The following is a 12,930-nucleotide window of genomic DNA, read 5'->3' on the forward strand; positions in this document are numbered from 1 at the left end:
ATATGAGAAACACTTAAAAATTACTGGTCAGCTAAGGAAAGTCTCCTAACATGAACAATTTATTTCACAAAAGAGATGAAAATAGACAAGAAGTAAAAAGCTGCTTAGAAAGAAGCAGGGATTAGGTGGGGAGAAGGAAAGTTTAAAAACTATCAATATCCACATGAAGACAAAAATTTTGTTTAAAAAATTAGAGAACAAAAATGAGCTCTTGAAAATAAAAAGTTTGAGAACAGAAAGATTATTTTTTTAAAAGCTGAGGAAGTCACCTAGAAATCGAGCAAAGAATGAGGGCTGAAAAGCAGAAGAAAATGAGAAGGCTGGTCCAGGAAGTACAGTATCAGAAAACAGCCTTGTAGAGCGAGAGAACAGATGAGTGGAGGAAAGAAAATGACAAGTGATTTCGTGAACCTTTACCCAAACTGAAGGACCCAGGTTCCCAGGTAGGAAGGGCCTCCCCCCGAGTGCCAGACACGGTGTGGAAAAGTCCTGCACCTCAACGCACATGACTGGGAAACTGCGGAACATTCAGGAAGGATCCTGATACTTCCAGAGGTGCAGCAAGAGGATAATCACCAGGAAGGGTCTAGAATCCAGCTGGCACTGATTGCTCACCAACAACACTGGCGGCCAGAAGGTATTGGAGGAGCGCCTCACGGCTCTAAAGGGAAATTATTTCCAAGCTAGAACTCTAAACCCAAACAAATGATCGAATAGGTGGAAAGTAATTAAAAAAAAAAAGGCAGTGGGGCAGGGGGAGGAGTGCCGGGGAGCATCCTCAGAAAACTGTAGGAAAACATGTCCTGCCCCAAATGGGGACTAACCAAACACTGGGAGGAAGTGGGATCTAGAAGTGAACTCCGAAGAAACCCAGGCAAGCTGCCTAAAGGGGAGAGATTGTCCAGGATGACCGCTCCCACCTGGGACGGTCTGGGACGGAGCGCGGCCACCAAGGAGCGGCACGGACGTCTCTTCTGCAGGATGAAGGAGGCGCGTGCGGGATGTGCCGGAGATGATGGATGAGCCGGCGTGAGATAATTTCAAGGGCTGAAAAACTAAAATGAGATCAGGGAAACCCAAGTCACGCAGAAGAGAAGAGATGCCCGCGACCCTGCGTTGGCAACAGCCGCGCTCTGAGTAGCCTTCAGAGGAAGCTGGGAGGAAGCTGGGCGGCGGTGCTCTGTGTAGACGAGGGGGGAGGCCTGGGGGGAGGCGGGAAGCGTGGACCAGAGCCACGCACTTCCTCCTGCAGGAAGGAGCCGTTGGCTTCTGAGACTCGGAAGTCAGTCGGGAGAACCGTGTGCAAGCCGGTCCACTGTGGGAGAGAGGAACACAAAAATGAGCAAGACTGGAAGGATTAGGGGTGGGCCGGGAGTTGATGTTTCTTGTAACAAGTATTGATGAAGTGTATGCACTTGTAATTTTGCTAATTATAAAAACTAAATTGAGAAAAGCCGTTTGATATCTCTGTCTAGCAGATAAGTGTCGTAACAGTTAAAAGACATGTTGTTATTTGATTTTAACAAAGTAAATTGTTTGATTTTAACTCTCTGATTTCTGTTGTGTCTTGGCTGCTTGGGTGGGGGGAGCTGTCGGGGTAGTGGTTCCCATTAACTGGCTATAAGTCTGGGTATTTATTCGGTTCCTTTCACAATTTGAAAAAAAAAGACCTCACTAAACATTTAAAATGTTTTCTAGGCGTGGCTTTAGCTGTTATTCTCTGTAACACCCGGCATATTAGTGACCATGTTTTCCTAGAAGCTGCAAAGGTAAGTGTTTTAAATCTTTTTCGACTCTTTTATAAAGGATGGATTATAAAGATGAGTGGATCTTAGTTAAAAGCAGAGAGAGAAAATGGATTAGATCTGCCTTATGAATGGAAAGGAAGCTATTCATCTCTGGCTTTTCTGATTTGACCGTCTACTTTTGCATAAGATTAATTTTCATCATGATTTTTCAAATTTTGATTGTAAGCTGTGAATCCTTTCATATGTATAACACCTACCGTACCTGTTATATATGTGTCTGAAGGTAACGTATCGTGACAGCATAGACCAAAGGTGACACCTTCATTTTTTTTAATAGACACAAACTGGTTTATTTGCAGTGTACTGGCCTATTGCAGTGCAGGACTACAGTGTGAGTTTTGAAGAACTCACATTTTTTAATAACAGATTTTAATGTCTATTTTCATAGTAGCTGACGTAATTATTCCAAACTTTGTATGTATTAAGTAGAATATGTCAATAAACTTTTCAATCCAGTTGTTTATTGTTTAGCAGTGAACAGTTTTAATTTCTGCAGCACTTTAAGTATATATATTCCTGCTAAAAATAAGAAGAATTATATTACTCGTATTATTTTCTGCTCCCCAAACCACTTTTCCATCTTATTACGTCCTTATTCTGTGTTATTTAGACAAGGTAAAAATAAAATGCTGTTTTTCTCTTCAGGCACTGGCAAATCAATTGACAGATAAAGAGCTAGCTCAAGGGAGACTTTACCCACCACTTGCTGATATTCAGGAAGTTTCTATTAACATTGCTATTAAAGTAAGTATAATTTATACCTGTTCACAAAGATTTTAATAATGTTTTCTTAAGCAAGTAGCATAAGTTTACTAGAGAAAAGTTTGAAACATTTCAAGGATACAAAGAAGAAATTTTAGATCACTCATTTTCTAAATACCAGAATATAACCCACATTATTTTTTTAAAAGATCTATTTATTTGAGAGCGAGAGAGAGTGGGAGGTGGGGCAGAGGGCAAGGGAGGGAGAATCCTCAAGCCCGTGCGTCACGGAGCGTGGAGTCTGACGCGGGCTCCATCTCAGGACCCCAAGGTTATGACCTGAGCCAAAGTCACGAGCCGGGCACTTAACCGACTGAGCCACCCAGGTGCCCCATAACCCACATTATTATTTGGGATTTGTTGCCTTCTAGTCCTTTTCCTTCCCCAACGCATGCATACGTCTGCAGCACCTGCAGCCACCGGTGCCTGTCTTTAGGATGGTTTCTCCCTGCTCTTTCTCCACTGAGTACACTGTAAGCCTTTCCCTGGGTAAATAAATAGCAGTTCTCCCGTATGATCATTAATGCAGCATAATCTTCTCTTTGTTAGGCATCATAATTCGTTTAACCATTTCTGTATTTTTGGACTTTAAGCATCTTTTGTTGTTGTTAGAAATAATATTGTAGTGAACATCCTTATTTAAGTCTTTGTGTACATTTATGATTGTTTTTTCTTAAGATAAATGTCTAATCAAAAGAACAAAAAGTATTAACGTGCCGAGGCTTCTGATACAGATTACCATCATATTTCTTAAGGAAAAAAGTATCGATTTATATTGCAGTATCAGTGATGCTGATACTGAGCGTTATTGTTTAAATCTTACATATTTAGTGAGTGGAGGATTATGTCTTCATTTTTATCTAAAGCATTTATTAGTGAGATTGAGTTTTTTTGCTTAATTAAACAATTATAAAAAATAAAATAGGGAACCCAGGTGGCTCAGTCAGTTGGGTGTCTGCCTTTGGGTCAGGTCATGATCTCAGGGTCCTGGGATCAAGCTCCGCATCAGTTTCCCTGCTCAGTGGAGAATCGGCTTCTCCCCCGCTCTGCCCCCCGCCCCCTCGTGCTTTTCTCTCTCTCTCTCACCAATAAATAAGTCTTTTTTAAAAATCAAATTAAAAAAATAATCATATTCTGTGAACTGCCTGTTCATGACCTTTGCTTGTTTTTATATTGGTTGTTTTCTTTCTAATGTTGGCTTAAAAAAGCCCTTTATATATTGAGCATCATGATTTCTATTTGCTGTGGTGCAGGTGTTTATGCATTTGCCATTTATTTTGACTTGTGGAAATTTAACACTGTGGAATGTCACGTTTCAAGAGCTTTTTTTATGGAATAATCTCTTTACTCTATGGCTTGTTTCCTCACCTTTTATGAATGTTAATGCCTTCTCCCACTCCAAAAATCATATAAATATCTACCTTTGTTTTTTAATAACATAAAACCTTTTAATCCCTAAGGTTTTTTTAGAGTAAGATGTGTGAGGCCGAGAAACATTGTTTTCTGAATAGTTAACCAGTTGCCCCAGCACCAATTGATTGAGAATGCTCCTTTTACTAACATAAAGTCCTCAAATCTGTCACTGAGAGTCTGTTCCTAACCATATTGGCCTATTATTAGGCACCATTAAAAATATTGTGGTATGTAGGGCACCTGGCTAGCCCAGTCAGTGGAGCATGTGACTCAACCTAAGGATTGTGAGTTGGGTATAGAGATTACTTAAAAATAAAATCTTAAAAAAATAATGATTACTGTGGTATGTATAATGTGTATTATTAGATACTGTATCCTTCTCATCAATATAGTTTTCAGTATTTTCTTATCTGTTTAAACTGCATTCTTTTGGATGAATTTTTTTTACCAGTTTTTTTAATTTAAAAAAAACCCTGCATCTGTGTAGAAAACCATCAAACTTACAAATTAAATCAGTGAAATTGAGTCTTTGGTACTGGCTCTTCCCTCCCCATCGGTACCTCTTCCCACTCAGCACAGTCTGTTTCTTCTTTTTAAGTCTTTCAATATAATTTTGTTGTTTTCCTCTCTAAATGTAGTATGTTGCTTAATGCTTATTTTCCTAGAATTTAAAATGTTTTGTTCTTTATAATAAATGAAGATTTTTCTCCTCATACTTATTTCTTTGCTAGTCATGGCATATAGGGAAGGTATTAATTTTTATGAATTTACTTGATAAGTAGCTCAACTAATGGAGCAATCTTAACTCTCTTAATAGTTTCTTAATGAACTGTTTTTGGAATTTTGAGTTTTGAATCATTTGCGAGTGATTTGTTTCTTCATTTACTATGTATTCCTTTTTTTCTCCCATAAGAGCAGTTTTAAGCAACTTAGTTGATCAGAGGGCATCCTTGTATTTTAATACTAAATATGATACTAGCTTTTGGTTGAAATAAATATTCTTTTATCTTTTTAAGAAGTAATCTTAATCCCTAGTTTACTAAGATTTTCTTGAACACCAGGATTAAGTGTAGAATTTATCAACCACATTTTCTTTTTTTTTTATCAACCACATTTTCAACTGTATATTGATGATCATAAAATTTTTACCCCTTTGACAATAACAATAACAACAAATGTTATTGTTGCATTATTTTAATACTTGTAAACTAAACAAAGATTAGGAGTAAGAGATGATATGTTTAAGAAATAACAGCCAGAGGTGCCCGAGTCCTCGGTCAGTTGAACGTCTGGCTCTTAATTTCAGCTTAGGTCGTAAGATCAAGCCCTGCATTAGGCACAGACTCAGCAGGGAGTCTGCTTGAGATGATCGCCCTCTCCCTCTGCCCCCACTTGTGCTTGCGTGCTTTCTCTCTCTCAAATAAATAATATTTTTTTAAAAAATGGAAAAGAAAAGAAAGAATAACAGCCAACCCAGGGGCACCTGGCTGGCTCAATCAATGGAGTATGTGACTCTTGATCTTGGGGTTGTGAATTCGAGCCCCACATTGGGTAGAAAGATGACTTTAAAATAAAATCTTTAAATAACAGCCAGTTCAGTTGAACTGGAATCTAGAGTATAGGTAGGCAAATGGCATAAGACAGGATTTGAAAGTTTTCTTAAGGCCACATTGTACAGATGGACAAATGTCAGGCTAAGGAGTCTGAATGTGAATACCTTATTGTTGCAAAATAGCTGAGGATTTTAGAGCCCAGAAGTAGGACGAATAGAGCTCAGCTTTAGAATTTATAGAATGATACTACATGTGGGACAGATTTTGGACCGTATCAGCCAGTTAAGAGATTACCAGTGTGTCCAGGTAAGAGGTCATATGAAATAGAAGGAGATACCTGTGCTTAGGGGGTGGTACTGGAGTGTAGCCCCAGGGTCATGTCTCCCCTCCCTTCTGCAGGGTAGAGAATTTGCTCCTTCATTGGCTTAAGGCTTTCCTTTTAAGACCGAGGGTTCAGGAGACTAGGAGTGCTTTGTTTTCTGTCCCCTACCCCATCCCACAGCCAGTGAGCTTCTCCGACCTCATGCTTTGCCCCAGCTTTTTCTGTGGGTACAAATATGTTTCTTAGAATAGGCTAGAAAATAATTGAAACACATTTTCATCACAAAATATAGTAAGGTTGAGTCCCTAGGACAAAAAGTCATTTTTAATTGCTTGTTGGATTGAAGTATTAAGGGGGAATGCCAGTAATGGGGGGAATGACTTGAAAACACGTCAAATTTATGGTGAGATTACAGATGATTTTTATTTCATCTTTCAAGCCCTTAGTAGTTTGCAAATGTTTTGAAATGAGTCGAAGTAATGTTACTTATTTTGAAAAAAGAAAAATGTAATTCTTCTAAATTCATTTTTCTGTGTTTTAACAGTACTTTCCCCCCTCAGGTTAATACTCAGAGCCTGCACAGTAATCTTACCTATTTTTCAGGTCACAGAGTACCTGTATGCTAACAAAATGGCTTTCCGGTACCCGGAACCTGAGGACAAGGCCAAATACATTAGAGAAAGAATATGGCGAAGTGAATACGATTCCCTGCTGCCGGATGTGTATGACTGGCCCGAGTCTGCGTTAAGTCCTCCCCTGATAACCGAATAGAAGCACGTCCACTGAAAAATACTTTCCAGGCTTCAGGGAACCCTTTTTTTTTTTTTTTTTCCAAACAAAAAGAGATAATGTTCTCAAATTGATGGTTTTTTCCTGTGTACTCCCCCGCTGCTTTGCTTGATTTTTTTTTCATGATGTATTGGCCACATTGTTAATCCCCACCAGAATCTGCAATCAAATAACCGTATTGCTTTCATTCTGATTTATAGCTCAGACCACATCAAAGAGATGTTACAAATGTATTTGTAAATGTCTTCACTTGTGCTTCTGTTCATGCTTGCCAAAGTATTTGCTACTTACTATTATTAGTAATAATCTTCTCTCCCCAGCTCTTTGAGGGCTACTAAAATAGAAATTTACTTCTGTGGATATGAGTGTAGAATTTTAAGCCAAATTTAAAAGTTCTTTTATTTCTGCCTCATTTTATTTTCATGCTCTGAAATTCCTTTCCTGTTGATAAATCTAAAGAAATGTGGAAAAATCTACCCTATTACTTATTTTCTGGACCTAAATTGAGGCTTAACTACAACACCATGAGAGAAAAATGGGAAGTACTGCTGGCTTTAGATAAATAAAGTGGTCATTATTTTCAACAGTGTATAAAAATCATAGTGTAACTTTTTTATTTAATAAAGATATTATCTTAAATTTAATTGCTTCAATTAATGTGATTTTATTGCCCAACTAGAAATTTAGGTTTGCTTATTATGAAAAGCACCTATTGGGATCCCTGGGTGGCGCAGCGGTTTGGCGCCTGCCTTTGGCCCAGGGCGCGATCCTGGAGACCCGGGATCGAATCCCACATCGGGCTCCCAGTGCATGGAGCCTGCTTCTCCCTCTGCCTGTGTCTCTGCCTCTCTCTCTCTCTCTGTGACTATCATAAATAAAAAAAAAGAAAAAGAAAAGCACCTATTTTCATTTTCTTTATTTCTAGATGTTTCAAAGGAGGGGATATAATGCATAAATTATAACTGACATCATGTGGCTTTTAACAAATTAGTCATATTTCACATCCAAATGAAGCATTTTTAACTGGAGAGGCTATACCCCCTATTCCAGTAGTGCTGCTCTTTATTATTGAGATAATTTTCAAATGTCTGTATGATATATTCTTTGAATACCATTAGTGACAGCTCTTTCCACCAAAGATGGATTTACTTTTTTGAAGCCACCAAAATTAATTTAGAGCTAAGTGGGGATGAATAAGGTAGGTGTTCAGACCAGAAAATACCATTTTTAATCCCAGTAAAATGGGTAACAGTTGGCTAGTGAGGCCAGTTTTCTTATGTGGCTTGTGTATGGGAGAGTTCTTTTTTTTTTTTTATTTAAAGATTTTATTTATTTATTCAGAGAGAGAGAGATGCAGAGACACACAGGCAGAGGGAGAAGCAGGCTCCATGCAGGGAGCCCGACGTGGGACTCGATCCTGGGTCTCCAGGATCATACCCTGGGCTTGAAGGCAGAGCTAAACTGCCGAGCCACCTGGGCTGCCCGTATGGGAGAGTTCTAAAGGAAAACCCAAAGCATTTGGAGAGTTAGTGATATTACTTTATATATGCCTACCATAGTTGCTTTGAAGGAACAAAAACTTATATTTTAAGTGCTCATTCTAGAAGATTAAGTGCAGAAAGTTATTCATAGCTACCTGTAGGGGTGCACATTACTTGTTATTTCTCTCCATAGTCCTTGATACATTAGATGCGATACTCTATAGGGAAAAAGGGCATCATTTTTGTGTTTGTCCTTCTGTGTGTAGGTAGAGACTGATTCATACTAATTTTAAATGTAATTCGACATTTTATGAATGCTTGAAATGGCACTGCCATTTGGAATATTTTAAGATGCAGTTGATTAATCCATTTAACAGATGAATCAAGTCAGAAGTCTGTTATATAAATCTTTATGAGATAATCAGGTCACTATTTCTTTCAATTAAAAATGAAAAGTTTGTGTTTTCAGTTACCTTTGTCAAAACAAAATCATTCTCAAAAATACTCTCTTGATTTTAGTTTAACATTACAAGTATAATAATTACAAATCCTGTTTTGCTTAGTGCTTATTGAAGGTAGGACCATATGCTGAATTCAAGTAATTTTACTAAGATGATTGCTTAGTAAATATGTCTAGTACAGTCTTTATGGAAATTGTATTTTGAGGAAAATAGGCCAACTGGCATATAGCCTACATATTTAAGTATGACAGAAATGATAGATATAAACCAGTAATATACTGGTTGGTAAATAACACATGAAAATAGGTGGCCTTTAATAAATATACATTATATATATTCTAATATATGTTTATTGTCTATCACATATGTGTAAATATATCTTATTTCTCCATATCAATTTGTATTCACTAAAAGCCACCTATTCTCATGTGTTATTTACTAACCAGTGTTTTACCAACCAAGTAACAATTACTGGATGTAAGGTGAAGAAAAAAATGTAAGAATGCAGGCAGGAGCTGCCAGCACCAGCTAGCACCAGGGGCCTGGTGGCACTATGCCGTCAAGACGGGAAGGAACAAGCATTCAGAGCTCTGGAAACTTTTACCAAGCAATAAGGTAATTATTTTTTTAAAAAGCAATGGAGAGCCATTTTCAATCTTTTGAATAGAGAAGACCTTATGTAAGGTTAGTCTCAGAAATGACCTAGGAGAGCAAAGTGAGCACATGTGTTCTGATCTGGCACCAGTAGCCATGGGGTGAAAGAGCCTGGGTAAGTAGTAGGGGGAAGGTTTACTGACTGTGATGGCAACCGTGTTAAAGATTTTGGTTAAAATCATTTTTTTTAAAGATTTTGTTTATTCACGAGAGACAGAGAGGCAGAGACCCAGGCAGAGGGAGAAGCAGGCTCCATGCAGGGAGCCCGACGTGGGACTAGATCCCGAGCCTCCAGGATCACGCCCTGGGCTAAAGGCGGCGCTAAACTGCCGAGCCACCCAGGGATCCCCTGTCCTGTTAGAATCATTTGAAAGCATGGTTTCTTAACCAGGAAGATGCTTCAGAGTCACCCTGAAGCCTCTTTAACCTGCATATGCCTCCTCCTCCTGCCAGGCCGCCTGGACCGCCGGGGCGGAGCCGTGGCAGGTGTGGGGAGTCCCCGCAGGGCCCCGGGGGATCTTAGGCACACCTGCCTCCAGGGGACACGCGAGTCCTTTGTGGAGCTCACAGGCTCCTCCTGGCGAGGCAGTGGGTCTGGGGTGGGCCCGATTGTCTGTTCTGACCCGGGGCGCCCAGGCTGCCGCTCCAGCGAAGGCCCGGGTGCACGCTCCAGAGCACGGGTGTGGTGAGCAGGCTGCTCCGTGCTCATCTGGCGAATACCCCATATGAAGCGATATCTGAGATTGTGTTCTTGCATGGAATTGGCTCTGCCTATTTTTGTAATGTATAGTTTTTATGGAGTGTCGATAAGGACAAAAACACAGAACTTTTAAACAGATTTCTCTGAAAATACATAACTAGAATACTGTTCAGTTCTCTGTGCACTTATTAAGTAAAACCTAGCAACCAGTTTTCATTTTTGAAAAGATTAGCCATCAAATGGATAATTGTTTCTTCTCTATTGGTTGTCTTTTAATATGACTCACCCTATCCTTTTTTTTTTTCTTTCTCTAAATTACCAGCTTCTGGAGACTGTAAGATCCTACATTCTGCTTTGCAAAGGAGTTGCTAATGAATTAAGATCAAAGCATAATTATTAAGGGTGTGGAACGTTATTTACTGCTTTCAGATAACTGAGAAAGCCCAAAAGGGTGGTAGGCAAGTGGGAAAGCCTGGCCTTCATCCAAATGTTCTGTAGCTTTTCCCCCCAAGCCCACTCAGTATCCCTAAAAGAGGCTTCATACTCTTGAACAGTCCCAGGGTTCTGTTGGATTCACCAAAACCGAATCAGCTCTGCTGAGCATAAATAACACTTAAGAACATCCATGTAAATCTTAAAGCTCTCTACTGGGATTCCACTTAAAGGGACATTCATAAACAATATAATAGCACCAATATCGTATTTCCATTCAAAATAAGACCGCACGTTTTCAGGTGCAGTCACATTGCTGACTTTATAGAAAACAGATACGTTATCTACTTTGATTCTCAATTGATGGTGCGATTTGCACTTGGATGTGCATCTAAATGTTAAAATGAAATAAATCCTCTACAGCAAAGCTATAAATAACATTTAAAATTTAAAATATTCAAGATAATTTGTAGACAGTTTGCCCCTCATCTGAAATGAGGATGTTTTAATGTTAGCAGACAGAAAGCTCAAGGCTTTGTTTCAAATTTTGATAGATTAAACTGGGCCTAATTAGGACATGATTCTTACTTATTGCATAATTATTGCCAGGAGTTTCTCAGGTGAATTAGTGATTAGATTTTAAAATAATTATTTTCCTTTCTTAGATAAGGAAAATTGTGTCTCTCAAAGAGAAAACTAACATGATATGATATGTGATATGGAAATACGTTCATACTCTGTTCACATAAAATACACAAATTAAGTCAGATGACTTTTAGGTGCTTTGTATATTTATGTAACAGGTTTTTACCAATAAACACTTTTTTGTATGGCTATTTAATCTTGCTTTTTCCAGATAAAAACTTATTTGCCACTTCTATCTTTGGGAAGTTATCCCTACATTTGGAATACTTTTTAAAATTTTATGACTAAGGGAAAATTTGTGGGTATTTCTTCCCCAGTTCTCAGTATGTCCTTTTATGTCCTAGAAAAATTATATTCCCTTTCCTAATTTTAAGTGTATATTCTAGTAAATCACTGATTCCTACAGAGTCCTGAATCATCACTAACATACTAGGTATGTACAATTACCAAATAATGCTAAAATGCATTTTATGGACAGCACCAGGCCTTGTTGTAAGCATCTAATATGCATGAGCATACTTAATTCTCAGATGCCCTCCTGTCACTGCACCTCTTTTACGGAGAAGGACACACGCACAGAGAGGTTAAACGCCTTGCCCAGGATCTCCACGGGTAAGAAGCAGAGCCAGGGCCCTTAATCTCAACCCCTCTCAAGGAAGAAGCGCCTCTGTGACTGGTAATTTTATCTAGATCTTAAAGAATTATCATGTCAGATGAAGTCTTCACCTACTCATAAGGTTAAGCTGAGGTCCTTTTTAATGTGTTTTAGCAGTTTATTTGATTTCTACTTGCCATTTAAGCTCAAATACAATATATAAACTATTTTATTCGTTAGTCTTCAGCATTTTAAGTTATGGATGCGAACATAAAAGATTTGGCTTTGAATTTGATAAATTACACCAAAGATTCTCAATAGCCAGTCACTAACATCTTTAGACTGGGTAATCCTTCCAGAACCACCAACTGCTATCACTTCTGTTCAAACCAGTTTCGATAATGCTTATATACTTTGTGACTCTGCCATTGTCGTTGTTAATTGTTAGATGGATTTCCTTATCTCGATACAGTGATATTTTGATACAATGATAGCTACTGTATTATATGCATACATATAACTTCTTCCATTAAAAAGTAAGAATAGGGATCCCTGGGTGGCGCAGCGGTTTGGCGCCTGCCTTTGGCCCAGGGCGCGATCCTGGAGACCCGGGATCGAATCCCACGTCGGGCTCCCAGTGCGTGGAGCCTGCTTCTCCCTCTGCCTGTGTCTCTGCCTCTCTCTCTCTCTCTCTGTATGACTATCATAAATAAATAATAATAAAAAAATAGTATTAAAAAAGTACTAAAAGCAACTAAAAATTGATGACGATAGCCTTGGACGAGTCTCGTTTCGAGAATTAAAAAATAAATAAAAAATAAAAAGTAAGAATAGTTGGGGTGCTGGGCTGGCTTGCTGATGCAACTCTTGATGTTGGGTTGTGAGTTCAAGTCCCAAGTTGGATGTGGAACTTATTAAAAAAAAAAAAGTGAGAATAGCTAAAAAGTAGAAATATAAAATATATGTGCAGAATAAAGAATTTCTGAGACCTATTTTGGCTATTTGACAAAATGGCATTTCTGCTTAATTTTTTATACTTTGCCTATTGACCTTTAAAATCAACTGAAATTGAGACCATATTTTTGCAATTCATATTGTGTTCCCTTTGATAACATCCTAAGCATTAACTTTGAGGAAACCACACATTGCAAAAGTCACTGCTTAGCCTTTCTCACTTGTGCATTTAAGATAAAAGGGCATAAACAGACTTGTGGTCATTGTTTATGGGAAGACCCACCTAAGGGGAACGTCTTGTGTAGTTTCTGACACCAGATCAGCTTATCACAGATGGCTCTGGAATCCGCCTACATGCTCC

The 12,930-nt window shown here is 38.6% G+C and overlaps 1 protein-coding gene across 4 annotated transcripts in view; it reads left to right on the forward strand.

Annotated features, from left to right (window-relative positions):
• Positions 1 to 7,291, forward strand: part of ME2 (malic enzyme 2) — a 48,771-nt gene extending 41,480 nt beyond the window's left edge. For all 4 annotated transcript variants that reach the window (XM_072757856.1, XM_072757855.1, XM_025997603.2 and 1 more), the window contains 3 exons: positions 1,699 to 1,769; positions 2,454 to 2,552; positions 6,462 to 7,291. In XM_072757856.1, the coding sequence (XP_072613957.1) occupies positions 1,699 to 1,769; positions 2,454 to 2,552; positions 6,462 to 6,629 (338 nt within the window). In that variant the 3' untranslated portion in view covers positions 6,630 to 7,291. The remainder of the gene's footprint in view (positions 1 to 1,698; positions 1,770 to 2,453; positions 2,553 to 6,461) is intronic.
• Positions 7,292 to 12,930: the final 5,639 nt, after the last annotated feature.

This window comes from Vulpes vulpes, chromosome 5 (assembly GCF_048418805.1).
Source record: "Vulpes vulpes isolate BD-2025 chromosome 5, VulVul3, whole genome shotgun sequence".
NCBI lineage: Eukaryota > Metazoa > Chordata > Mammalia > Carnivora > Canidae > Vulpes > Vulpes vulpes.